At 58.8% G+C, this 27,783-nt stretch overlaps 1 protein-coding gene across 1 annotated transcript in view; it reads left to right on the top strand.

Moving 5' to 3' along the window:
* The window catches only part of LRP5 (LDL receptor related protein 5), a 98,859-nt gene that overhangs the window by 12,059 nt on the left and 59,017 nt on the right, over positions 1–27,783 (top strand). Inside the window, exons 2-5 of the mRNA XM_080814892.1 lie at positions 14,925–15,321; positions 20,835–21,032; positions 24,359–24,555; positions 25,580–25,711. Coding sequence (XP_080671018.1) covers positions 14,925–15,321; positions 20,835–21,032; positions 24,359–24,555; positions 25,580–25,711 — 924 coding nt within the window. The remainder of the gene's footprint in view (positions 1–14,924; positions 15,322–20,834; positions 21,033–24,358; positions 24,556–25,579; positions 25,712–27,783) is intronic.

Here is a 27,783-nt window from a genome sequence, read left to right as displayed (position 1 = left end):
TTCCTCGGCATGGCTCACGCCCTCTCGGGAGAGCACTGTGGCCTCCCTCCGCGCGGTGTTTGCCGTCTGCTGCCTGGCGGGCCGGTTTTCCACTGCTGCGACCTTCACAGGAGCCCTGGAGGCAGGGAGGCTGGCCACGTCTCTGTGGTCCCGGAAGAGGCTCAGGGTGCTGACCTGGGTTTGGGGAGTGAGCCCGTGGGGGTGGGGGCGGGAGCTCCCTCCCCCGACCCCAGCACTCCCCGCTCCGTGTGCAACAGGAGTGTTGGGCCCTGTTGTGAGGGAGGCGTGGAGCTCCGCGCTGAGAGCCCACTGGTCCCTGTGAGGGGGTCCTCACTGTGGAGTGTGGATTCCCACCCCCGGGTTGCCGTGTGGTTCTAATGCTTGGCGTGTCCCTACCCGCTTCCTACAGATGGGAACGGTGACTCAGGAGAACCTGGACCCTATACAGGGTTGTGCCGGGACGACGGGGGGTGGTGGGTGAGGGCTGGGGTAGGAGCCGCAGGATGACCGGAGGGGCTGCTGCCCCCCCCGTCTGACCTGGGTCCCCCCTCTAAAGCCACAGTCTTCTGGGACCTGCTCTCTCTGCCTGAGGAGGAGCTGTGTGGCGCCCCAGGCTGCAGGGGCCCCTCTCTGTTCTGTTTCCTCTTCTCTCTGGGGACGCAGGGGTTGTCCTGGAAACCAGGACCCGGATATGCGGTCAGGTGCTGGGAGGCCACTGTCCCGAGGGACAGAGGCTGAGGGACGGGGCCTCCTCCTTGGAGTGTGGCAGGGTCACTGCCATGCCTTGGGGGTCCCTCTGAGGGACCTTGTCTTTCTTGTCTCTCTGACCCTTCTGCAGAGAGATCTTGGGGTCATTTCATTGCCCCATTAGGCAGAACGAATGAACTTCAAGTACTTTGGCCAGAACCTGCGCTCTTTGCTCTCCCACGTTGCTGACTAGCGGAGGGTGACTTTGGGCAGGAGACCCAGTCCCGTCGTGCCTCAGTCCCCTGGTCCGCACCCCAGCATCCCCACACACCAGCAGAGCTCGGCTTCTCCACATTCTCATGCAACTCCAGACCCGACCCCTGGCTTGTTCCCAGGGTAATCAGAGCTGGTCCTCAGTGCTGCGCTCTGTAGGCAGCCCCCAGACCTGCGTTCGGGACCCGGAAGATCCCGCCCTTCAAGGCAGGTTAGTGCTCAGAGAGGCTGTAGTGGGGACCAAGAGGCGAGCGTTTAAAGCAGACCACGGGGAGGATGGTTTGTCTGTCCACCTTGCCCTGCCTGGGACAGAGGTGTCGGGAGCCTGAGGTCTTCTGTTTGGCTCCTGGCCGCAGCCTCAAGGCCTCTGCGCCCAGCGGGCTGCTTTTTTCAGGAACAGTAGATCATTTGAAAGCAGAGCCTCCCCGTTTTGCCCCGTAAAAAGGAGATTTTGTACAGTGATGGTAAATTTGGCACGCCTTTATTATTATTATTTTTTTTTTGCACCACTTAAAGAAAATAAAAGCTGGTACAAAGGTATGTTTGTTTCTGAAATGCGTTTCCTCTCCCAGATGTTCTCTTCTGCCAATTCCAAAATGCGTTCTGAGCTCAGTTATTTCCTCTCTGCCGAGAACAATGAGATCTCTGTGACCACACGGGGAAAGCGCCGTCTTCCTCGCCAGTGGGGCTGGGGGCGGGGGGCGCAGGGGTCCCACCTCCTCCCTCTTCAGTGGAAACGACCCGCTCGCTGCCAGCCCGGAGAGAGACCCCCGCTGACTGTTGCGGATTTGGCAGCCGGCTTGCTTGCCGGTGGTGGGAGCTTGCATGGGGTGGGGGAGGCGCTTAGAGGCACGGGGTGCTCTGCACCTTTGTTCCTGAATCTTGAGTTTGCTGTGTGGCCTTGTACTAAATTCTTGGATGTGCACTGCCTTCGTGCTCCCTGGGATGTGGGACTGTCTGGGCTCCCTGGAGCTGATCTGGCCCCTTCTTTCTTGCATCTGATACTGGTCCCCGGCCAAAGGGCAGGTATCCAGGACCTAGCGCAGAGGCCGAGCCGGCTGGAAAGCCAGGTGGAACTGGGTGGGCGTTACCAGGGTCAGCGGAGCCTCAGGCCTTCCCCGGCTGGTGGACCTGTCCCCTTTTCCACTTGAGACGAGGGGCGCGTGTGCTCCTTGGGAGCTGTGAACCACACACTCTGCCCACGCTCGCCCATAATCCACACGCGCGTGCACCCACGTGCAGTACCCTTAGAACCTTCTTGGGTGGTTTCCACGGACTGTGAAGAGACCCGTAACAGCTGGCACTCAGGATGGTTTTGATACTGGTCTCCATCAGGAACGTTCTCTATAGGGCGTGCATTTCATGCGATCTTTACTTTTTGGTCGATGCCTCCTGCCTTAGAATACCCACAACACAGCTCTAGTCCCCGCACGTTTATGGGGTTCCGAGCAGGTTGTAAGGGATGTCCAGTGGACTCATTTAATCCCTGCAGTCGCTCTGGGGACCACACGCGTAGACTAAGGTTAGGAAAGCCTGCAAGACTTGCTTGGGATCGAGCAGGGCTAAAATTGGCCCGCCGAGGCCCCGCTGCCTACCCCTTCGTTGCCATTTGAATCATAAAAGTGTTTTCTTTCATCTATAAAGGAAATAGGCTGCCGAGCCCCCAGCACATTTCAACAAGTGGCTTTCGTTATGGGGGGGTGGGAAGGGTAGTGAGGCCAGAGGGCGCTCCTGGGTGACCCCACCTTCTGTGGGAACCCGAGCGGCCCTGTGGTGCCTGTTTGCATGGGGCAGGATGCCGGGTGGAAGCTACTGCCCCCAACCCCTTTGCTGGAATGGGCCAGCAGGTCAGGCCCCCAGGGCCCCCGAGTCAGTCTCTGCCATGGCCTTGGGCCACTTCCGGGAGCAGGGAGCTGTTGAACCGAAATGGTATGTAATCAGAATGCTATATTTTGTCGAAAATAAGAATGTTAGTAACGGGCTGGTTTCTGGCAAGTCAAACTGGGACTCTGAAATACATATTTTTCCCTGCTCTGCCCTAAACCTTCTAATTAGTGAAAAACGCACATTTGCAAACATAAATCAAATGTCATCTTTCCTACCAAGTTGTCCTAGGTATCCCTGAGTTGGTAGCATTCCATGGGGGCTAAATTAGGGCTTGCAGAGTGCCTGTGCGCGTGTACGAGAGAGCAAGGGGGCGGGAGGGAGACACTGGGCTGCCTGCGGGTGAGCCCTGGCCGCCTGCTCCCTTCCCTCGAAGCCCCGTCACCGGTCAGCACCTGCACGGTCACTGCAGCAAAATGGATATATCCGCCCAATTAAAACATAGTTGGTAGTGGAGGTGGCTTCCGGGAGAAGCACTTTCCCTCCCAGGGAAATCTCTGCGGTGCTTGTAACCAGACCCTGACATCTACCACCAGTGGGCTCTGTTAATGGGCTCCTTTTCGGGAAGGGCAACTCGTCTCTGGGAACCGGCCCTGGTGTGGGCCATGTCCTCCCTCACTGGCAGTGGGACCAGCTCTGGGGGCCCCGTGCACTTCTGGGGCTGGGTTCAAGGACGTGGCCTTGGGGTCCCAGGCAGTTGGGGTCATTTCTGGTTCCGTGCTATGTTGGCGGGTAGGATGCTTTCTTGCCTGTGTGGACCGGTGTCGTGGAGCTCGTTGGGTCACTTGTGTCTGGGGTGGTTTGTTGTAGATGATTTCCCAGTAGCCAGATGCAGAAAGCCTCTTTGATAGGATTGACATCCTCTGGTCGGAAGACCATGTGGCCCCAGAGAGCCCCCAGGCTTGGACATCATTCTTCCTGTTCACACAAAGGGAAGGAGGTTGCTGGGGGTTGGGAAGCGAGTGTGTCGAGCTGGACGCGGCCGGCACTCTGGGATCTGTGGTGCCTCTGGCCAGTCTGTCCTGATGGCTCCTGTTCAGTTTTGCTTTGTGTTTTCTGTTTCACTTCACCTTCAGGCCAGTATTTTTCAAAACGTGTCCCCTCGGTCAAAACTACATGGCGCTCTTTCATCAGATACACTCGGACGTGAAATAGGTTTCCTTACTGCGGGACTTCTCAGAGCCTTTAAAATGGCAATTTCTTGCTAGACTATGTCCCCCTCTCCCTAGGCTCACTTTACAGGTTGGTGGTTACCAGTGTGTGAGCTGGGCTGTGTCCAGACTGACATGGGACGTCACCAGCACCGTTCTTTCCTGTCACCTGCTTTGGCGTGGTTCTTCACACTCCTCGCCTCTGGGCAGTGGTCTCACTCTGCTGACTGTTCGGAGTAGCCAAGCTTCATGTCTGAGTCCAAGGTCAGAGGAAGCTCCTACCCACTCCCATCAAGAGACTGGGTGAGACTCGTCAACTTTGACATTCCGTGAAGTGGTTTGTTGGTTGCTTCTGGGATTGGTCCCCTCAAATAGACTTGGGTGAGATGGGGGGCATGGTGGGAGGCAGTGGAGGAAAGAGCCACATTAGGATCCGGGGCTCTACCCCTCAGCGCCCCCCTCCCCCCATTGCCTGCTGTGTGACCTCAGTGAGCTGCTGGAGAGATTTGATATCTCCAAAAAAATAAAATAAAATAAAAATAAAACTGCTCCTCCGTCAGGCCGGGGTGGGGGTGTTTTGAGATTGAGTTGGGTTAAGGTGGAGGGTGATGAGCTGTAGGCCCTCGGCAGATGCCAGTTCCTTCCCCTCCCTGCCCATCCCTCTGGGGTCCGCTGACCGGTGTGGGACTTGGGGTGGGGGCTTGGTGCTGGGGGGCTGGGGGCTTGGTGCTGAGGGGCTGGCTTCAGTTGAGAAGTGGTTTCCGGGACTTGCACGGTGGGAGGCTTACTGGCCATCTGACGGTCATCCCTGGACATGTCCTGGGTTAGGGGTGAGCCTCTGCTGGGTGGGAATTAGGGCCACACAGTTACCCCTGAAAGGGGCCCATGTCACTCAGGCCAGGGTTGGGAACCGCACAATGGCCCCTGGCGGTGGTGGGCGACCCAGACTGATACTCAGGGGTCCCTCTGGCAGGTCTCGGTGGGTCCATGCCAGGTCCTGGGCCTTTGCTCGTCTCCCAGGACCTTGCGGAGTACCCGAGCCCAGGCTCTTCCTCAACACGGGCCGGAGTGTCCTTGTGCCTGCCTCAGGGCGCAGCTCCCCCACACGCAGGGGGACAGCGGGGACCCCCCACCAGCCCTTTTCCCTATTTAATGAAAACCCTAATTAAGGGCTTTCCTCTAAGCTTCTTTGTGCTCTGAGGTGTCTGAAACTTCATTTTCTTTGTATCTTTTGCAACTGATTTCTTCTTTCCTGCTCCACCCCCTAAACCTGCCCCTGTCGTTTCCTGTCTGTCTGTGTCCCTGACCTTTGCAATGTGGTCCCTGCTCTGGAAACTTGCCTGGGCCTCAGAGTTAATTACCCTGTGAGTGTGTGTGTGTGTGTGTGTGTGTGTGTGTGTGTGTGTGTCTGTGCGCACGTGCATGCTCGCTAGGGTTAGGAAGCCTAGCATGGCAGTTGGGGACAGCAGAAATGGGACAACCAAGCCAGAGGAAGGGGGTGGCTCTGAGCGACGCTGTGAGCCCAGGCTGGCAAGCCTGTGGACGGAGAAGCAGGTGGGCAGACACTGGGAGCCTGGCAGGTGCGAGGCAAGCCTGAGGGCCTGGCACCAACCTCTGTGACTGGCTGGGACACGGGTGGTGGGACGGGAGGTGGTGGCCTTGCTTCTGTATCCAGCAATGTGCATAGACCTCAGCAGAGACATTCGCCAGTGAATGTCCACAGCTTGGCATCATAGTCCAGGTCGAGGATAGACCTTCTGGTGTTCTGGAAGATTCCTCGAGCTTCTTTCTAACTGTCCCCTGCCCGCCTTGTCCCAGGAGGCACCACTCAAGTTTTGTGCGTTCTGAACTCCCCACGCTTGTGGTTGTAATGAAAGCTCTTTCTTTTTATCCCAAGCGGCCTTGGTGTGGGAGTGGGTAGATAAGCAGTCCTTTGTAATGGGTTATCGTCTTATGCTAGCCTTGGCTGTATCTGCTTTGGATTTGAAGCAAAATAGGAGATTTATTTGTAATTTTTGTGCAACCGTCAGCGTACCTGATCGATGGCCGGGTGGTTATCGGGATCGCGCCTGGCACAGGGAGGGCAGAAGGAGGGCGCTCTGCCAGAAGCCCCAGGTGCCAGGCCCGGCCTTGGAGGGGTGTCCCCCCCCCCAGGCAGCTGGGCCCTGCTGTGCCCGGGCCCGTGGGTGGCAGCAGCCATCCCTGCCCCGAGGAGACGGTGCCAGCTGGGCGGTCTCATGGAGGACCCCGCTTTCACCTGGGCCGGGTGTGGGACCGGGGAGAGCCCGGTCTCCTTGGTCTTCTCTGGGGGAAGTGGGGGCCGGAGGGAAGCCTGGGGGCTGGGACCAGGTTGAGGGGGGGAGAGGCGTTTGGGCAGATCCTTGGGGACTGGGTCTGGGATGAACAGATGGGTGGGGTGGCTTTGGGGGCTGTGACGGGGCAGGTGCGGGGGGGGGGGCTAGGGGAGCGGCGTCTTCCCCGGGCTTTGGGAGAGGTTATCGAGGTTTCCGGCTCCGCCTCGGCCCATTCAGGCCGACCACTTGGACTTTCCTGAGCTTTCCGTAAAAGGCAGAACATCTGTTCAGTCAAGGGAAACCCAACATTTATTATTGTTGTAAATGTCAAGTCGCGCCTTTGGAACATTGTGGAACTGCAGGATGTGTCGTGGAGGGTGTCATGGAGGGGAGCCCTCTTAGTTGAGTGGGAAGCCCCGGATGGAAGGTGAGACTCTGTCACTGGGATGGCGGTCGCCGCGGCCTCTGGGCCCAGTGACAGGGTGCCCCCCTTGCTCCGGGCACCGGGGTGCAGAGGCCCGCGTTGGGGAGGTTCCTGGCTTTGAGGAACTGCCCACATGAAGGGTTGTCTGGGCGTTTAATATGACCGTAGTCTGGAAGCTGCCATGAGAAGCTGCCCTGGGGTTTTGCTGAGGTCGGTGCTCACAGTCAAGCCACAGACATTTCCAGCCATTTTAACATCCCTGCGTTCAGCGCTAAGCAGTCAAGGTTAGGCTCCTTGTACTTGGAGGTGAGGGACTGAACCTCTCTGGGCGCAGAGCTGGGGAGACGAGTTCACTCGCCCTTTTGGGAACTGCACCTATTTCTCCTCGATCCCTCTCATTTTAGCCAGATCAGGGCCTTTCCTGCATTTCCTCTCAAAGGGGAAATAGAACTTTCCTGCCCCGGGGGGGGGGGGTGGGAAGAGGCTTTCACAGCTCCTTCAAGGAGCCCCTGTGCCAGCCCAAGTTCCTTTGAGGTCTGCTTTATCAGAGCTGTTAAGGGAATTCTGCAGTTTCTCTCTGTTGGAGTCCTGCGACTTTTTTTTTTAAATGATGGTTTGAACGAGGATTCTATCTAAGTAATAATGTACAAGACTGTTTGGAAAAATGATACAATTTTATGGAAGGACCCTAAATAAGATTTAAATCAATGTGCATGGATAGGAACACACTATGCTAGAGAGGCAACTTTCTCCCACGTTGGTCTGTGGATTCAGCACGACTCCACGGTGTCCCGCCTTCCCCCGGGCCCAGATGCCGGCCCCTGGCACGTGAGGAAACCGGGTGGTGACGGGGTGCGGCGTGGAGGTGCTGGTAGTGACATGGCCTGGGGCGCCGGGCCACCGAGAAGCAAGAAGGGGGTGCGGTGAGCGGCAGAGGCCCGGAGTGCCTGGGAAGTCGGTTATACTGAGCAAGTAAGTGGCTCGTCGGTCACAACGGCCGGTGTCCGGTTCGGAGAAGCTGCTGACCAGGCCAGCGAGGGGGAGGATTAGAAAGCGCCCCCGGGAAAATGTGCCACGCGTGCTGGGGGATTTTTACCGCGTGTGCACACACACCCACGCAGAAGGAGACGCAGAACTAGCTCTAGGTGCACACGTGTGTAAAAGCGCGTGTATACCAGACCATCGACTCTCCTTATCTATAGTCGTGTGTTCTGGAAAGTCACTGCCGACGTGAATTAGCGAAGGTGGGGAAATGCAGGGCTGGCCTCCCGGGAGGCTCTGGTCACACAGCTGCAGCCACCGACCAGCGAGCCGCGTGGAATCTAGTTTCCCACGGGCCTTCATTGAAAGAGCCCTCGTTTCTCATGCGTGGCTGAGTCAGGAGCCCTGAACTCAAGGCCACCGTGCTGGGGGTCGTGCCCGAAGGACGTCCCTCCCGCATGAACCCACACCGCCGGGCACTGCAGTCTGGGGACCGTTTGGACCGGCGACGCCACGCCGACGAGCCGCAGAAAGGACACCGGCTTGCCGTGTGAGCGGAAATGCTATGGCAAGAGTGTTGTCTCGGTCCCTCTCGGTGGGACACGCTGGTCGGGCGATGGCTCTTTCCGCCTGTGCGTGGGCGTGCACGTCCAGGGATGACCACGGACGCTCTACGGGTGACTTGGAGGCTCTGATAAAACGTAGTGAGTGGCCCGCCCAGACACGGGCTGTGTGCGGATGATGAGGGTGGCCCGTGCTTGTGTTCCCTAGCTCTGTCTCCCGACAGCCCCGGAGACGGTGACTTCCCAGGGACAGTGAGCACAGCCCGTGGCCAGGTCCGGGCTTCCAAAGCTCACTTTCCCCGGAGACGAGCCAGAGCTCGTCAGAGGAGAGGCCGGTGCCAGGCCTGCGGGAGGGAAAGGGGCACCTGTGTCAGGAGCGTGTCATTAGGCCAGAAAGTAAAGAAATCCTTGGGGGGCCGTGGGGAGGTGCCAAGAGGACACCAGGGCCAGCCCGCAGGGAGTCTCGCAGTCCGAGCGCAGGGAGGAATGGACATCAGAGCTAACGGGATCATTGGATCGTAACCTGTTTAATGAGCTAGGAATAGTGAGTCTACACTGGCTCAAATACACGGATATGGAGCACCTTGGGACACGCTTTAATGAGAGCTCAACGTTTAAAACAGACCCCGAATGCAGGCTCTACCTAGAGTTCCAAGTCGTTCTCTTCAGTAGCTGGTAGCGTTCTGTAATGTTACTGCACCATCCGTTTTGGTTTACGTTGTTGTGTTAAAACACACAGCACATAAAATTTAGCATCTTCACCGCGTAAAAGCGTCCGGCCCCGTGGCATGGAGTACGGTCACGCAGTCGTGCAAGCGTCCCTTCCACCCCCCTCCCACGGCGACGATGCGCCCCCCGAAGCCAGGCCTTCGCTCCGAGACAGCAGTGCGGTAAGCATCCTTGTGTGTCTTTCTTCCCACCGGCTGTGCATTGACTTTTCTTGCCTTTTCGTACTGAGAACCCTGTAAGATTTCATGAAACCTCCCAGCAGAGCGCATGCAATTCGGGGGGCCGGTTGTAAAAGCGTGTAGTGGGCCGTAGCAGGCCCGAGACAGCCAGGATGTGCTGGGGAGGAATCCGGAGGGGCTGGCTCTGCCCCGTGTGGGGCGCGTGGGTCTGGTTCAGGGCTGGACAGGAGGGTGAGAGCAGAGCAGAGGGAAGGCGGGAGAGGACCCAGGTGTAGCTGGAGGTGTGGCACGAGCAGGAGAGGCGTGCTGGAGCTCCTGCCGCTGGGGATGGGGTGTGCAGGCGGGTAGTGTCCGTACCCCGTTCGAGAAACTGCTAGGAGGCCCCCAGAGCTGTCAGGTGTCGGGCAAGTTGCCTGTAAGCCATGCAGGCCGTCTTGAGTAAAGTTACCTTGAGGGCAAGGATGGGTCTTGGTCTTGAGCCTGGGCACGCTCGGCAGTAACAGTCTTATTCATCCTTCAAGGCTCTGGTCTCACTTCCTCCAGGAAGCCCACCAGGTCCAGCCAGAGGTTCGCTGTCCTTCAGGCTCCGGGTACTTCCCGTCTGTGGCACTCACCTGCCATTTCTTCTTGTTTAAGTTAACTGTGTGCGCAGCGCGTGTCCTGCCCAACTGACACAGGCTCCTTGAGTGTGGCCTCACGTAGTTTTCCCTCCCTCGAGGGCGGGTGTGGGATGAAAGCCCCCGCCCCTGCCACAGCTGGTGCCCGGGCCTCGCTGCTCCGGTGAGCGATACAGTGCTCGCCGGGTATCAGGGAGGCAAGGACTAAAACTGTTGCTTCTTTGGTGGAGTCGCAGAGGATTGGGTTACCTTGAGCGGGCTGTGTTCAGTGTAACCATGTGAACGGTGTAAAATACAGCCATTGGAATGACGGCCAGACATCTGCTATGAATTCTATATATAAATACTGGATATGCTTACACGGGGTAGCGTGCGGTGGCCGGCGCTGGGTTTTCCGACTCCCGATCTTACTGCGGTGGGGACTGGGAATTGGTCACAGGTCCTGGTCCCCAAGGGAGGAGGGAGAAGGAGCCGGCCTTTGTTCGACGCTGCTCTGCCGAGGGGGGCTGGGAACATCCGACCGCCTGCAGACAGGTGGGAGGGCCTCCTCCCAGCCCCCCACCAGGGAGGTGCAGAGAACCCACAGGACTTTATGGGGTGTCCTGAGGGTCGTGGCAAGAAGGGGCCGTGGACATCCAGGGTCACGGAAAGGGTCATCTGCGCCTGGTTAAACCAAGGGAGAATTTTGCAGGGGGAGTCAGGCTGCTTGGGGCGCGGGGGTGCCTTTTGAGAGTGGATCTCATTTCCTGCCTCCGAAGTTTTGCCCCCAATCTCATGGCGAGAGGCCAGGCCCCCGGAGTCCGCGTCCACGCACATTCTTGTGGAGCAGGGCCGGCCCGGGGTTGGACGGAGGAAGTAATTACTGCCCGCCCCGGCTGCTGTCCACTGAACGTTTCAGATGTGCCGCTTCTGGGCCGGACCTTTGGGTGACTCGCCCGGGTCACGCCCCACAGTCTCTGAAGTGGAGGTACCACGGTCACCCCCATTTCAGACCAGACATTGCCGTCTGAGAGGGCAGGTCTGGGCGGTCGCCCCGGGCTGGCTCCGGGGCTCACACTCCGAGCGTGGACCCGGTCTGTCGGCCCTTCAGTTTTGGGTCCTGAAAAATACATTGGCACAGATGACGTTGTAGCAACATAAACGGAATTCAGGGCGAACACAGGACAAGTCTGTCCACCCAGAGACCCGGCAAGGTCGCCTTCCCTGGCGTCCCATTCAGTCTTCGTTCCCACCCAGCGCGTTGGCATTAACTGTGCGAGTACAGATCCGGGCTTGAAGTCAGGCCGGTGGGTGCGTTGTGACCCAACACGTTATCGTGCCCCTTCTCCAATGTCACTGCAGCCACTTTCCTATGGTTCTGTGGATGTGATTTTGTGCTGAGCGGACAGTCTGGTTACCCCCGACTTTGGAGATATTTTGTTTGTTTTTGGTTATAAATAGGGCAGCAGCCAGTACTGCAGTCAGGACAGTCCTCCTCCCTCTGGTGCTCCCGGGGGTGATTCCTGCAAGGGTGCCCCCCGGGGGGAGGGTTAGGGTTTTCGTGGTCCTTGATACCAGTTGCTACTGTGTTTTCCAAAAGGGTTTTTCCTGGCGTCTGTGGCCTCCCGGTGACAGTGTGATTTTTCCCAGTGACCCGTGTGGGTTCCAAAGCTAGGAGGTGGCCCAGCCCAGTGGCTCCTGGTCTCGGTCCATCCTCCCCCCCAACTCTTCCGTCTTGTGTCGCACTCTTTCTTCCCGTGATTCCTTCTCACCGCCCAGAAGCTCAGGCTCTGAGTCAACAAATCGTCCCTGGGTGGAGTGACCTGGGGTAGGTCAGGTTGCCTTTCCCAGAGCTGTAGTGACCTCATCCCAGGGAGATGAGAGGGTCTTGGGCATATGGGTGCACAGGGAAGGAGCACGTAGGACCAGCATCTGTTCCTCCCACATGCTTCACCCCAGGACCTTTGCACTGGCCATTCCCTCTGCTGGTGATGCCTTCCCTTCCACCTTCCCTCACCCTTTCACATCTTTGCCCCATTGTCACTTTCTTAGGGCAACTGTCCTGACCATCTTACGGGAAGTGACAGCCGCCACTCCCAGACCCCTTACCCTGCTCTGTTTTTCCAAACCACCCGTTGATGTTTCAAGGAACTAACCTGGCCTATTTACTGTATTTATTGCTTATTGTCTGTTTCCCCGTTGTGACGTAGGACATGGAGGTGGGTTCTGCGTGTTGCCGATGGTGCGTCATGGCCCTCTGCCCCCACTCTCCTGGCCGGCTCTGTCCCGGTCTCAGTGCAGAGCGCCACCCGTCCTGACTGCTGTCTTGAGAGCTTCCTCTCCCTTCTGCTCTGCTCTCTTCTCTTCCGTCTGGCCCTGCTCCCACCATCATCCGCATGGCAGGCTGGCTCCTGGCCGTCCTGCCCCGGCGTCTCTCCACCGGTGGGATAGAACGGCCCCCAGGATGCCGTATCTCCCATTGGGAGGGCCACATTGGCCAGGGTTCCCCAGGCCCTGCGCAGGCCACCAGGAGAGTGGGTGCTCTCACCCGCGGGACTGGGGTGAGGCGCGTGCCTCTGGGGAGTCGGGAGTGGAGCGTGCCATGCTTTCTAAACATCCCAGAAGCAGGAGCTGCTCCTTCTGGCAAAAGCCTGCCTGGTGGGGCCACACCCGCCCGGGCTGCACGGAACCTCACCCACTGCCCACCCACCCACTCCTGGCTCTCCAGGGTGGCTCCCCCTCCCCGAGAGCCTCACTTTGGGAAAAGCACAAGAAATTGAACACCCCCCTTCTGTGGCCTTTGAAGGGTGCACCTGAACTGCCCAGAGTGTAAACCGTGGTGAAAATGTGGTCTTTCCAGTTTGGGGAGAAAGTACAGAGCAGAGCTAGGATTTCTTGCGCCTGGGGCAGCTTCCAGGGGCTCCCTTCCTCCCTCCCCCTCCATCTCCCCAGCCCAGGCTCCTCTCCTGCTGGGCAGGGTGTTTCGGGTTTCTGGCCACTCGCTGCCCACCCCTGGGGTACCTCTTCCGTAGTGCTTCCCCTGCCCGCTGGAGAGCAGCCGATGGGAGACTGCTTGTCTGTGGGGCGGGCGCCCTGATGATGCTCGCACCTGGTGCGTCTCCCCTGCAGCCCCTCCCCTGTAGTCCCCTACTAGTGCTTGAATACTTGTGGCCGTGGGGAGCTTGCTCCCTCCTGGGACAGATGCTAACTTCTAGAAGTCAGCAGCTACCCCTGGCCTCTGCTCGCTTTAGCAAGGGGTCGTCGGGCCGGAGCTGGGTCCTCCCTGGTAGGAGGACGTCATGAGGTCTTGGTGAGAGCACTGTGTGTGCACCTGTGTAGGGTCTGGGTCTGGGGAGAGGATCCGTTTATCCGAGAGCCCCGTGGCCCTCAGAAGGTGGAGAATCACAGTGTGGAATTTCAGCTCTGCCTACCCGGGCAGGTCATGCCTTGGCTGGGTGACTGGGGACGAGCCAGGGAACTTGGCCACGGGGAACCTCAGGGGTCTGGGCGCCGTAAACCTCGCTGGCGGAACGGGATGGCTGGTGACCCTTGCTCTGGGTGACCGGGAACAGCAAGACAATGGTGAATGGGAATGTGCTCCAGGCCCGTCCCGCCACCCTGGGTGTGCCGTGGGGGGTCTCTGTTGGTGGTGGCTTTGCCCGCCTGTGTCGCTGTATCCTCCAGACCCCACATATGACCCTGTTTGCAGTGAAGGCCCCCCTGCCTCTGGTTCTCACGGATTCTTCCTCTGGAGGTTTTGGACCCTCCCCAGGCTGGGCATCCTCTCCGTCCCCCCACTGTGCTCTAGGGCTGGCCGGCTCCCGAGTCTCAGATGGCGCCCAGCCTCTGGCCGGGCCGTCGGCGGTGGGCGTCCCTCTTCACTCCCTGGGGCTTCTAGCTGGGGGTGGGGACCGACACCCTTCTGGACAGTCCCCCTTTTCCTTCCCACCTCTCCCAGGGCAGAGGTGACGGACCTCCTTAAGCTGGGGGTGCGGGAGGCGGGTGGGGCGCGGGAACCGGATGAGCAGGGCTCCTGCTGTGTGCCAGCCCCGGGCAGGTGGACCCGTGGTGTGCTGGGAGCGAGTCCTGTGAGAAGCTGGGAAAACAGGAAAAGTCCCATTTCTTAATGATTAAAAACTTTTTAGTGAAGTAAATACACACAGAAAAGTGATGTATGTTTGCAGACCAAACGCACCCACGCGCCCAGCGCACAAGTGGTCCAGTGTGCAGAGGCCTTGAGTGTGCTGTTGAACTTGGCTGTGCGGGCACCCCTCCGGGTCTCCTCTTCCCCATCCACAGAGTGCACGCGACGCCCTCCGCAGCCCAGGCCCCTCACGGGGTCCCCAGGACGCTTGCAGGGGAGCCTGCACGGCTCTGCGTGTCATGGATGACCTGCAGGGACCCGGCGGCCTGTGACGATGCAGCTTCTTTCCTCTCTGTCTGCGTCTGCTTGGGGCAGGGAGGGGCGGGGAGATCCAGGGACAGACGTCCTTTGTGGCCATCTCCTCGCAGGAGGTCGGGATGCCCGGCTCACATGTAGCTGTACCGCCCCTGCCTGATCTTTACAAGTGTCCCTCCCTGCCTTGTGACGTCGTGGTGCCAGGTGCTGGTGGCAGTGGTAGAGCCCCAAGGGGGTCCTGACCTCCAGCTCTCCTTATGTCCCCCATGTCCTCAGGGGGCGTGGCCCGGGTTGGAGCCCGGCGGTGGCCGTGGCAGCCTCTCAGCCCCGCCGCGGCACAGGGTGCTGTCGAAGGGGTATGAGCTGAGGGGTGGCACTCTGGAGTGGGAAACCGAGGTCACAGTGCCAGGAAGGGGCCTGGGTTGGGACAACGGGTCCAGGAACTGTAAGGGAATCCCGAGGCCCGGCCAGGACTGTGCCCCGATGTCCCCCTCTCTTGCATCAGGCTGATGCGACTTCTCTGGAGCCCCTAGAGGCGCCGGGTGGCCTGGCCGTGGCATCCTGGCGTGAGGGGGCAGGCGTGGCAGGAAGAGTCCCCTGGGACTGCCTGCCCACGCGCCGAGGGGAGCGGGAGGAAGGAGCAGAGGGGCCGGGGTGCGGGGGTGGGGGCCAGGAGCTCTCGGGGCCCGTGGCCCCCTATGCCGGGCCGTGGGACCCCCAACTTGGGCCCGGTCCTCACTGATCGCTTCCCCGCGCCCCCACAGCCTCGCCTCTCCTGCTGTTCGCCAACCGCCGGGACGTGCGGCTGGTGGACGCCGGCGGAGTCAAGCTGGAGTCCACCATCGTGGTCAGCGGCCTGGAGGACGCGGCCGCCGTGGACTTCCAGTTCTCCAAGGGAGCCGTGTACTGGACGGACGTGAGCGAGGAGGCCATCAAACAGACCTACCTGAACCAGACGGGGGTCGCCGTGCAGAACGTGGTCATCTCCGGCCTGGTGTCCCCCGACGGCCTGGCCTGCGACTGGGTCGGCAAGAAGCTGTACTGGACGGACTCGGAGACCAACCGCATCGAGGTGGCCGACCTCAACGGGACGTCGCGGAAGGTCCTCTTCTGGCAGGACCTCGACCAGCCACGGGCCATCGCCTTGGACCCCGCTCACGGGTAAGCCCAGCCGCCTTTCTCTTTGGCGGGGGGGCCCGGGGGGCTCTTGTTTCCCTCTTGAATTGACTTGAGCCCAAGCAGCTTTTTCAGAGAAAACCTGGCCATCTTGAAAGGAGTTTGCCTTTTGGAGCCTGTTTTTGGGAACCATTTCCCCTTGAAAGGCCATGCTTCGGTCTCTGTTTGAAACCTGTGGCGTCCAAGGCTCCCGACGTGAATCACCAGGTCTCTGTTGTGTGTGTGATGGCGTCCGAGGCGGTCAGACCCTCCCGCAGGTTGAATCTGCGCCTTCCACACCTTTCTAACGGCGTTTGCTGAAAACGGTATAAAAGGTGAAGGTCCTCGTCCGGAAGTGGAACTGGCCGGGCGGATTGTCTCTCTGGCCTCTTCCGGAAGCCCTCTGCTCTCCTCTGCTCCCCCATCGAGCTGAGCTCACTGTGACCCATGAAGGCCCAGGGCCCAGCCCTGGGTTCCAGGTGGGACCGTGGGAGTGGCAGTAAAGCTAGGAACATCCTGGGGTTTGAAGACAGATCATGGGGAGGTGGCCGAGGGGCACGGCCCACCCTGGCCGGGCCCATTCTAGACTTTTCCGAGTGGGAGCAGTTTGCTCTGTCACCCCTCTGCCCTCAGTCTCCTCTCCCACAGCCTGGGAGTGACACAGCCTTACCTGGGCGGCAGGTGTCCGGCTACCTGGTGGCGGCAGCCGACCCACGCCAGTGTGTGTCTGGCTCTCTGCTGGTTCGGTGGTCAGAGTGGATGGCTCCCTGACGTCTTGAACAGGAACATAGTAGGACCCCTGGGTTCTGCTCCCGATGCCACCTGCTTGCCCCGGTCCTGGCGGTGCCTTCTCTTCCTGGTCAGCCCGCCCCAGGTGGGTGGAACAGGGGCCAGGAGGTGGAGGCCTGTCTCGCCGAGGCTGGGGGAACAGGGGAAGGGGTGCTGTGGCGGGCGAGTACCCCGCCTGACAGTGTGCGGACTTAGCAAACGCACCCCACCCCCGGCTCTCGTGTCCTCCATGCGCACACACACGAGGTCAGGGATGGTCTGGGGTTTATCGCCCGGGAGTCAGACCAGACAGGCCTGGTGCGTCTACCCCAGAGGAGCCCCCCAGCCCCAGCTGGGGGCCAAACTCGATAGTGACTTCCCTTAGGCCCCTCTTGCCCCCACTTCCACGCAGGCTGAGCTGCCAGGGGCCAGGCGGACCTTCCAGGATGTTCCCTATCTCTGACCTCTCCCGTACTGCGGGGCGACCCCAGGACTCCTGGAATCCGACCACCCTTCAGGAGGTGGTGGCTGGCATGGGCTGAGTCATTCGGCTAAGAGGGGACATTGTCAGTGATAGGAGAGGCTGAGGGGTGCCACCTCGAGGCCCTTGCAATGCACTGGAGGGAGAAGACCATAAGCAGATAGTACGTCCCAGAGGGATGTGTGCCACGGAGGAGAGTAACGCGGGGCCTGAGGACAAAGAGGGTGAGGCAAGGGGCTTCCTGTCATAGGTTAGGAGACTAAGAACATCTGTGGGTGATATTTGAGCAAAGACCTAAAGCAGATGAGAGTGAGAGCCATGTGGCCATCCAGGGGATGAATATTCTAGGCAGTGTAAGTGGCCAGTGCAAAGGCCCTGGGGTAGGAGGAGGCTTGGCCTGTTGGTGGGGCTGTAGTGAAGTGAAGGGGAGAATGGAGGACACAGAGCAGGGGAAAGGGTAGGTCCTGTTTAGAGTAGAAGAGTTGCTGGGGGGGGTCCCTCTGGTCGTTGGAGTGAGGGTGGACTTTGGGGTGGGAGCCGGGGGTCGTTTGCAGTTATCACCATGATCTGGTGATATAAGGTAGGGGAGTGGATCAGGAAGCTAGTGGGCTGTGGGTGAGAAGTGGCCAGATTCGGGATCAGAATCACACAGGTTTGCTGGTTCTTTGCATGTGGGTTAGAGACAAAGGCAAGAAGCAAGGGCCACGCACTGCTGTCCTGTGCCTCAGTGTCCCCATCTGTACAGGGTGGGACCGTGTCCCGTGTCATGCAGGAAACGCCAAGAACAGTTAGCGGCTTCAGTGAGTCTTAGTTGTTGAAATACTAAAGATGCCCCTCGCTCACCACCCCAGATACAGTCTCCGTGTCCATGCCCATGTGTCTTCTTTCTTCCTCGTGACCTTTCTTCCTCATGACCTCTCCCTTGTGATCAACCATTGGTTGGTTGGGAGGGGCTTGTGCTCAGTGGGGAGGCTCTGGGTTCCTGGTTGGGGAGGTGCTCGGGGCTTGGTGGGGAGGTGCTCGGGGCTTGGTGGGGAGGTGCTCGGCGCTTGGTGGAGAGGTGCTCGGTGCTTGGTGGGAGGTGCTTGGCGCTTGGTGGGGAGCTATCTTCTCCATGTTCATGTCCAGGCTGGCCTCACTTGTACCATCACTGGGAGTCAGTCATTCTCTAGCTCAGGCTTTTCTTACTAAATGTTTGAAATCCTTTCTGATCTTGCCTCTGAATTCTCTCCAACACCCCAGCCCCTGGGGCAAAGTTGACTTTGGTGTTGATGCCCTGGGAAGGACTCCCCAACTGGCGTTCCCCTCACACTTCCCCTGTGGTGAGGGTTTGAGATGCCCGTTCTGTCCCCTTGGGCACAGGTAGCAAAGTAAGCATCCAGACAGGGTTAAGGGAAGCCACCACCCTCCCCAGGGTCAGGGGCCCCTGGGGCAGCAGAGCCAGCCCTGGGGAGGGCCCTCGGGCCCCAAGTACCAGGAGCCCAGTACCGGGAGCCGGAGAGACACCAGCCCAGCGCTTTGAGGGGAGGCCCAGGCCGGTATCAGCCAGCGAGGGGCTGCAGTCGCTCCGGTCTCAAGTTAAAGCCAGGCTGAAACCCAACCCCTTCTTTAAAATGCAAAATGGTCCTTCCCTAAAATAACACACAGCCGCGACCCGCGACCGACCCGCGACCGACCCACGACCGACCCACGACCGACCGCACAAAGAGCAGGCAGCCGTGCCTTCCTTCGGAAGTGGGTTTCCCCCGTGGAACCGGGCTGGGCCCCCGGCAGCGTTCAGGATTTTACAAAAGCACATCCACGCCAGCGAGTCTCTGGGAACGGAGTGGCTCGCAAATTCCCCATTTAAGGAAACCAGCGGGCCTCTGTTATGAAACCCGGGGGAAGGAATTTGAATTATGCTCCTTGCAGGGGTCCAGAGCCTTCACATTTTCCGCCCTTTCTCGCCGGCTGCAGGACAGCATCTAGGGAGGTTACGAGCCGATGGCTCTGAGATCGATTCTCCTGATACCTTCTCGGTGCATGGCGGGACGGCTGGCTCCTTCCAGGCTGCTGGGGGGCGGGACAGGCGCTGGGAAGAAGGGCGCCCGCAGCAGGTCGGCGGGAGCCTTTGCTGAGCTGGCGGACAGCACCTGCCCGCCCGGGGCCGCTGGGAAAAGCACGCCAACGCCCTGGGCCTGCTGGCCCAGGGGACAGTCCCCCGACGGCCAGGCCCTGGCCTCACTCAGAGAGCCATGCAGTGCTCCCGGAGCCGCCGGCACGTGCCTGGGGCAGGTCCGCCTTCCGGAGCCTCAGTTTTCCCATCTGTCCAGTGGGAAGAGCGATTCCCGCTCCCCCTGTGTTAGCCAAGTGCTCACTAGCTGCAGAGGAGAGAGTGCAAGAGAGGCCCGTGGGAGAAGAGTTCTGCGTGCGGGGCGCTTTCTTCTCCTGTCTGTCCCCACTTGGGCTGGAGAGCAGGGGAGCTCGGTGACAGGAACCTTGCTGGCACGTGGGCAGGAGGCTGCCTTTGGCGTGGCTCAGGGACCTGTCACAGCTCCTCTAGCAGATCGTCCTGGCATCGGCTCAGAATGACACCCCCCTGGGAAGGCTGTATGGCCTCATCCATGGGGTGGCCCTTCCGGCACTCACACCTCCCATGGCCACAGGGGCCCACTGGACGAGCACCCCTGAGAGGCAGGGTGGGGCTTGTTGTCCCCATGCCCCTGGCGAGTGCGCCGGCCCCTGGCCCACATCAGCGGCTCAGAATTTGCTGAGAGGGGAGGAGATCCCACCTGGGAAGAAGTAGAGCCCATAGCGGTGGGGGACTTGCTAAGTCGGAGAGAAGCAGCTCGAAGCGAAGAGAGGGTCTGTGGACCGGAAACCAGAATGCCCGAGAAGGGACAGTGCAGGGTCTCCCCCCGCTGGATTTGCACTACCCGAAGGCCTCCCACGGGTGGCACAAGTGGGGCGGGGAGCTCCCTGCCTTCCCAGGTCAGGGTTCCAGGTGGACTCCCGGTGGCCGGTGTGGATGAGCTGCCGGTCTTTAAAGCAGTCCCTGAGGCCAAGGGTTATGGGATTTGCTGATTAGCCACGACCCACCCATGCCCACCCACCCTGCGAGGAGGGCAGTGGGGGGAGACTGCCCCATGGGGAAACACCACTCGTGGGAGCAGGGCTTCTTCAAGGGAAACTGGACACTGTCCTCCTTGTCAGCAGGGAGACACGGGTGGACCAAATAAAGCAGGTCTGCCACCCGCGTGTCGCGTGGCTCATCCGCGTCCGACCGGAACCTGAGGGGCCCGTGTCCTCCAGGCAGGTGTCGTTCTTCTCAGCTGCCCCCAGGAACCCAAGCCCAGCTTCGAGGAACACGCTGGGTTTTCGCCTCCCCGGAGAGCTAGACGTGTTCTCTGGGTGCTGGCGGGGTTTGAACCTGTCACCCCAGATGCCTGGTGTCACCGCACGTCGTGTCCACTTACTTGGTGGGCTGTCACACAAGGAAGCCTTTCAGGAGGAGGGGTGGCTTCTCGTGGATGTGAGGGGCCTGTCCCTTCCTGGAGGCTGGAGGGTGTGGATGGGCAGTGGTGAATCACCCACAAGCCCCTCCGGGCAGAACTGCAGTCATGCCCACCTGTGTGGGGTTTTTTTAATAGACTCCATTTTTTTTTTGCTGTTGTTAAATAAAACCCCTGGGCAGCCCCTCATCTTTTTCTAGTCTCTGTAGTTCTGCCTTTTCCAGAATGTCCTGTGGTTGGAGTCACCGTACATAACCCTTTCAGAATGGCTCTTTCTCTGAGTAATAAACATCTAAGATTCCTCCCTAGCTTAATGGCTCATTTTTTTAATGTGCCGAACACTATCCCACCCTACATATTTTTAATTGGCTTTAGCAGTTCATTTGCAGCATTTTCGTAGTAGCAAAAAAATCAGAAAGAACTCGAACGTCAGACGTGGCGTCACGTAAGTAATTTACGATATCCTATCGCCATTAAGAGAACAAGGAGGTTTCTATTAGCAGAAAGAGAGGGTACTCAGAGGGGATCGCCGAGGACAAGTTGGAATAGTGTATTTTGGTTTGCCAACTTGGTTTAAGAATTAATATGTTCCTAACTGCTTAGGAGACAAATCGGAAGGGAGACTAGCCCAGCCCCTAAGCACTGGTTACCTCTAGTGGGCGAGATTCGGGGACGAATTCTCAGTCTCCGTCTAACACGTTTGCACTCGTGTAGACAGAAGACAGACACAAAGCAGCCCCGGGCAAGCTTTCTCTGCTCATGCTCTGCCCCCTCGTTAGGTACATGTACTGGACAGACTGGGGCGAGACACCTCGAATCGAGCGGGCGGGAATGGACGGCAGTACCCGGAAAATCATCGTGGACTCCGACATCTACTGGCCCAACGGGCTGACCATCGACTTGGAGGAGCAGAAGCTGTACTGGGCCGACGCCAAGCTCAGCTTCATCCACCGTGCCAACCTGGATGGCTCGTTCCGGTAAGCGCCCGCCCGCGCGGGGGTCCCCACTTTGCCCTGTGCTCCCCAGCCCCCCACCAAGGTCCAGGCTGGGTGTTGGCAGGTGACCCTTCTTAACTCAGACCCGGGGTCTCGTATCTGAAACCCTGGGGGCCCGAGGAGTTCTGGACTCTTCAGAACTTGACACAGTGGTCGAGTGCACACAGGTCGTCAGACTCCACCGCGAGCGAGGTCTGGGGGGGCACCTGCCATCCGCCATGTGACTGTGTCCGCGGCAAAACACAGAATAGTCATTCTGAGCGCGGTCGGAAGACGAAAAACAGCCCCACATCCACACACGGGTTTTGCAGCAAACGAGTTACAGAAGTCTTGCCGTTTTCAAAGTTGTTTAGGGTTTCAGAATGGTGGAGAAGGGGTTGTGGACCTAAAGCCTAGGGGTCCGACAGGGATGTAGAGAGTAGACTGCACCCCCTTCCTCCTGTCACCAAGTACGCGCCCTGAGGGCAGGAGCAGGGCTGGTCTTGGGGTTCACTGCCTTCCGCAGTCTTGCCAGAGGGCCTCACGCCTAATACTTGCTCCGTAAAATGAGTTAAATGAGTAGCTGTGAAGGGTTTTTCACTCGTTAGGTAATTGCTTGTAGAGCTTTCTGGTTAGCTTAGCTTAACAGCCGTCTACGTCGTCATGCTGTAACCACAGGGACATCCCTTCTGTGCACAGGGCTTTGTTTCCTTTCATTTATTGAATTTGTGCCTGGTCTTGGGGAATCCTCCTGGGAGGACAGACCCTGCTCCTGCCCCCAGTGGAGCTCCTGAACCAGGCAGGGAGTTAGTGGGTGCCGGTGTCGTGGGCTGCAGTCACGTAGCATGGGGAGGACTCGGCTGGATCTCTGCACACACAGGCAGATGATGAGGCTGACAGATCTGAGGGCGTTAGCAGGTTTGCCACGTTTTATCTGGGCCTGCGTAGTAGTTTATCTGTTGCTGTGTAACAAAATACCCCCAAACTTGGCCACCTAAATCAGCAAACAGGGGTTTTTTTTGCGGGGAGAGGGTATCAGGAATTAGGAGTGGTTTAGCTGACTTAGCTCAGAGTGTGCCCTGTGGTTATAGTCAAGCTCCTGGCAGGGGCTGTGGTCATCCGAAGGCTTGACTGAGTCAAATGACGGCTGTTGGCAGGAGGCCTCAGTTCCTCCTTGACCTCTGCTGACCATGCCCAGCTGGTTTGAAACATTCTATCCCATTGTCTCTGTGAGCACAGACTGGCCTGGGGCCTGGGTGGAGACTTGGAAAGTGTGGCAGCCTGGGGAGATGTGGTCGTTGGGAAGCTGAGGGATCCTGGCGGTTGTGAAGGGAGTGTTGGAGGCTGGAAAGGCTGCAGTCTGGGGGTGCCTGGTGGAGGGATCGTGACAGGACAGCAAGGATGGTGGTGGCACTTAAGACATGATAAGGGTGGTGGTGGTGATAATGGTGATGGTGGTGATGGCGGTGATGGTGGTGAAGATGATGATGGTGATGGTGGTGGTGATGGTGACGATGATGGTGGTGATGGCGGTGATGATGTTGACAATGGTGGTGATGATGGTAACGATGGTGATGGTGGTGATGCAGTGATGGTGGTGATGGTGACGATGTTGGTGATGATGGTGATGATGGTGACAATGGTGGTGATGATGGTAACGATGGTGATGGTGGTGATGCAGTGATGGTGGTGATGATGGTGACGATTTGGTGATGATGGTGATGGTGACAATGGTGGTGATGATGGTGGTGATGGTGATGATGGCGACTATGGTGACAATGATGGTGATGGTGATGATGATTATGGTGACGATGATGGTGATGATGGTGATAGTGATGGTGATGATGGTGGTGATGGTGATGATGATTATGGTAACAATGATGGTGATTATGGTGATGATGGTGATGGTGGTGGTGGTGACAATGTTGGTGGTGATGGTGATGATTATGGTGACAATGATGGTGACGATGGTGATGGTGATAGTGATAGTGGGACTGGGGTGGAGGGGATATGAGGGGTAACAGCTGAGTGGGCTCGGGGTTCTCCTGAGGTTAATGGGAATGGTTGGGAAGTAGATGGAGGCTGTAGTTGAATAACATCCTAAGCATGCTGCATAGCACAAAATTATTCACTTAACAAAATGGTTAATTCTGTGTTACGTGCATTTCTCTCAATAGTTTATTTTAAAAAGTAGCATCAAGGGGATGCCTGGGTGTTTCAGTCAGTTAAGTGTCTGCCTTTGGCTCAGGTCATGGTCCTGGAGTCCTGGAATGGAGTCCCACGTGGGGCTCCCTGCTCAGTGGGGAGCCTGCTTCTCCCTCTGCCTGATGCCCCCCCTGCATGTGCTGTCTCTCTGACAAATACATAAAAATCTTTAAAGGTGGGCAGCTGGGTGGCAGTTGGTTGGGTGCCTGCTTTCGGCTCAGGTCATGGTCCTGGAGTCCTGGGATAGAGTCCCGCATCGGGCCCCCGGCTCTGTGTGGAGTCTGCTTCTCCCTCTCACCTTGTCCCCTCTTGTGCTCTCTCTCACTGTCTCTCTCTCAAATAAATAAAATCTTGAAAAAAAAAGATCTTAAAAGGTGATGTCAAGAAGACAAAAAGGGGGCAGCATTGGGTCAGATCTGGAAAGAGCAGGGAATGTGGCTTTAAGTTGTTTAGTAACACCTTGTACGTGTTGCTGTCTCCACAGTGCGGTGCCAGGGGCGGGGGGCGGCGGGGGGGTGGTGGTGGTGGTGGTGCTGGGGACCAGCCCCCTGCAGCTGTCCCCCACCAAGGAGCCTGGAGGCAGGGAGGGTCATTAAACTGGATAATCACCCACGCTACCAGGTGTCAAATTCTGAATCATTACCAGCATCCATAATCTCGTTAAAAACTAGTTCTCGTTTGCTGAACATTATAAATACATAGAAGAGAGCTGCTTTCCCTTGCATTGTTATCAAATTCAGTGTATCCTGATCCTATAAATTACAGCAACGAGCAGGCGCATTTGGTCCAATTTGTAAGCTGTCGAAACATCAGGGCAAAGCAGGCACGCTGGTCTCCAGCTCGTTGCCCCGTCGGCTGCGGCCTCCCCCTTGCCGTTTTTCTTCCTCCTTTTTTCCCTGGGGAGCACTTTGCCACCAGCCACTGTTCTAGAAACAGGTCCGGAGGGGAGGCCCGTGTCTCTGGGAGGGCGGCGTCTGGGAAGTGCCCCACACGCACCGGGACGGTTCCCAGGATGCCTGCCCCCCTGTGTCCTACCGTGAGTGGGTCCACATGACCGGCTGGGAGTGTGTGGGGCTGAGGGGAATCTTCTGATGGCTCCTCGCCCTGCCCGCACGCCCCTGCAGGCAGAAGGTGGTGGAGGGCAGCCTGACGCACCCCTTTGCCCTGACGCTCTCCGGGGACACTCTGTACTGGACGGACTGGCAGACCCGCTCCATCCACGCCTGTAACAAGAGGACCGGAGAGAAGAGGAAGGAGATCCTTAGTGCGCTCTACTCGCCCATGGACATTCAAGTGCTCAGCCCGGAGCGGCAACCTTACTGTAAGTGCGGCGCTGGGGGTGGCTGGTGGCTTCCCTCGGCTGAGGCCCCCAGGCTGGGGGCGCCGACCTCAGCAGCGGCAGAGAGGAGGTGCTGGTAGAGGGGAGGGAGGTGTTTTCAGAGTGCAGGGCTAGGCTGGGGGGCAGCGGCAGGTGGGGACCCCCACTGCAGCTGTCCTCTCTGTGCAGGTGGCAAAGGGACTCCCAAGGAAGGTTGCTTTTTTCCAGAAGTTATGTAGTCAGCAATGAATGATCTGCTGTAAATTGAGGCTCTCAGCCTGGGGTCCCCAGAGGGTGGTGGCTGGGGTCCTTGTTGGTGACGAGTGGGCTCAGGGCTCCGGTGACAGGCAGCCAGCAGGGTCCTTGGGGACCAGGGTGCTGTAGAAGTTTCTCGCTTTGAACTTAACAGTGAGGGGTCCAAAAGGGGCAACCGTTGTCAATGCCGAAAGCAAGGTGGGGTTCTCGGCAATTGTTTTTTGGTGAGAACATCTTGGTCCTTAAATGCATCCATGCTTGGGGCAGTCCACACCTGGAAGGCAGCGTGTGGGAGAGGAGAGACACCACCCCAGAAATCTCCAGTTGACGGGGGTGGTTCATAGTCTGCATTTCAGGGTACCGTCCCCCAGCCTGCCCCGGGCAGAACGAAGTGCCGGCAGTGTTCAGGTCGGTTGGTGTTGGATGTGGATGGGCTTGGGAGAGTGCAAAGGGTTGCCAGCAGCATCCAGGCCTGGCCACCAAGTGCATATGCCAATCCTGTGGGGTCCAAGCCCATCACCGAGATTAGACAGGCCTCTGGTCCGGGAGCCTCCGGTCCATACTGCAGGTCCTGAGAGCCCGTTGGGGAAGGCCAAGGGTGGCCTTCATGGAGGAGGTGTTGTCTGAGGCGCCCTGAGGAAGAGTGGGTTTCTGACTGTAGAAGAGTGAGGGGAGGGGCAGAGCAGGGAGGACACCCCGCCAGGACTGGTGCGTGGGGCGGGAGTGGGGTCTGTGGCTCGAGCCTTCCCTCACTCTGCCCCGTCTTCCCCAGTCCACACGCGGTGTGCAGAGGACAACGGCGGCTGCTCCCACCTGTGCCTGCTGTCCCCGAGGGAGCCTTTCTACACGTGCGCCTGCCCCACTGGTGTGCAGCTCCACGACAACGGCAAGACGTGCAAGGCAGGTGAGATGGGGCGCCGGCTGAGGGCTGGCCTGGTGGGGGACGGGGGGTGTCGGGGGTGGCCACCGGGGCAGCGCCCCGTCCTGCCGCAGTGAGGGTTTCACGCGTTCTGGGCTCCCATCCGCTGGGACCGGGGTTTGCTCTGGGTTCTGCCTGGCGGGCCTGTCACCGGGCTCGGGGACTCCGGTTCTGGTCCGTCGGGTGAGCTTGCGGGGGGCCGTCCGCACGCCGTGACGGTGGCCCAGATGCTCGCTGTCGCGAACTGCCCCACGGAAACCGTGGGGACTAGAAGAATGACGTCCGTCGGGGAGGACCCCGTGAGCCGGGAGGCGCCCCACGATCCGGCGCCCGGCACTGTGGTTTCATCCGCATTGATACGGGATTTATGATTCGTGTTTACCTTGCATCCCATCTCGATGGGGTCTTCACACCCCATAGCCCGCCCCCTGGAAATTGGGGCCGGAGGCACATGCTCGATGGGAGAAAGCTTTGGGCAGCCGCCGGCCCGCCCCACGCAGCGGGTTTTCCTTTGCCTCACGGGTTCGTCCGCCTCTTTGTTCCCCTCCCGAGGTCTCAGCCCTGGCTCTTCGAGGACGCTTGTGTGATTCTGTTTTCATGAAGCGTCACCTCCTCGTCTGGGGCGCTGTCTGGGGCTCTCTGTTGCCGGGTGTCAGCTTCCGAGCGTGCTCGTCTGGAAATAACTGCGGCTAGGACGCAGCCGTCGCTGGGGATGTCCCGGGCCCAGGGCAGCTGGCTGGCCCCGGAGGGGGCCCCGGACCGGCCGGTGAGCGCTAGTGAGAGGCGTCAGGGAGCGACCACCCCTGGGCCAGCCACCGTTGTGGGAAGGAAAGGAAAGGGAGGCCGGGGATTCCCTGGGGACCCGGGGGCAGTGGGGGAGGGAGTGTTACCAGAACTTGAGCACAGGTTTATTTATTTACTTATTGTAACGTTTTTTTTTTTTAAGATTTTATTTATTTATTTGAGAGAGAGAGAGCACGCGAGAGCGCACAGGCAGTGGTGAGGGAGAAGCGGGCTGCCCACTGAGCGAGGAGCCCACTGCGGGCTCCGTCCCAGGATCCTGGGATCACGACCCCAGCGGAAGGCAGCCGCCCGGTGGATGGAGCCTTCCAGGGGCCCCGTGAGCGCGGGTCTAAAACAGAATGTTTGGGGCCACCGGTGGCTCAGTGGGTGGAGCCCCCAGGTCTTGGTTTCGGCTCAGGTCAGGATCTCAGGGTCGTGGGATCGAGCCCTGCGTCGGGCTCTGCGCTCACTGTGGTGTCTCCTTGAGATTCTCTCTCTCTCAGTCTCTCTCTCTCTCACATAAATAAATCTTTAAAAAACCCACAAAAACTAAAAAGTTCATCCCGGCAAATCTGAAAAATGTGAAGTATACCGAGTCCCCCATATCCATGGGGAATGACCGTGGCCCATTAGGGGCTGGGCTTGGAGAGTAAAGCAGTCAGTGACACTGACACTGACACTGACACTGACACTGACCCCCCCCCCCCAGCCCTTCTTAGAGCAAATGTGCTAGAGGGGGTGGGGCTGACAGGAAGCCGGCAGCCACACGAATGAATAAAGCCCGAATGAATAAAGCCCATTCAGACCGGGTCAGGGTGAGAACCGCACAAAGGAGGGACTCAGATGCGGGTGGGGGACACTGGGATGAAAGGTCAGAGAAGGGCCTTCCCTGGAGACAATTAACAGGGAGGAAGGGCAAGGAATGGTGAGAAGGAACAGCATGTGTGGCGGCCCTGAGGCAGGGGCTAGGCGGTGTCAGGACTGACCTCACAGGGCTCCAGTCTGCACCGTCGCTCAGGGCCCCGAGTTCACAAGAGCCCCGTGCTTGGTTTAAGGCTCTGTTGTTGCGGACTTGAAATGCTTAATCACTTTTGGACAGGGGGCCCCACAGTTTTGTTTGGTGGTGGCCTTGCCGATTTTGCAGCCAGCCCTGCTTTGTGTGTAGGAGAAACCCGAGGGCAGTCCGGAGGTCGTCTTCATATTTTCGTGACTCTTTTTCCGCTGCTTTTCCACTTGCGTCTGTGCATTTTACTGGACATTATTTCTAATTATAG

Source organism: Martes martes (genome assembly GCF_963455335.1).
Source record: "Martes martes genome assembly, chromosome: 10".
NCBI classification, from domain to species: Eukaryota; Metazoa; Chordata; class Mammalia; order Carnivora; family Mustelidae; genus Martes; species Martes martes.
This window is presented reverse-complemented; position numbering and strand designations above follow the sequence as displayed.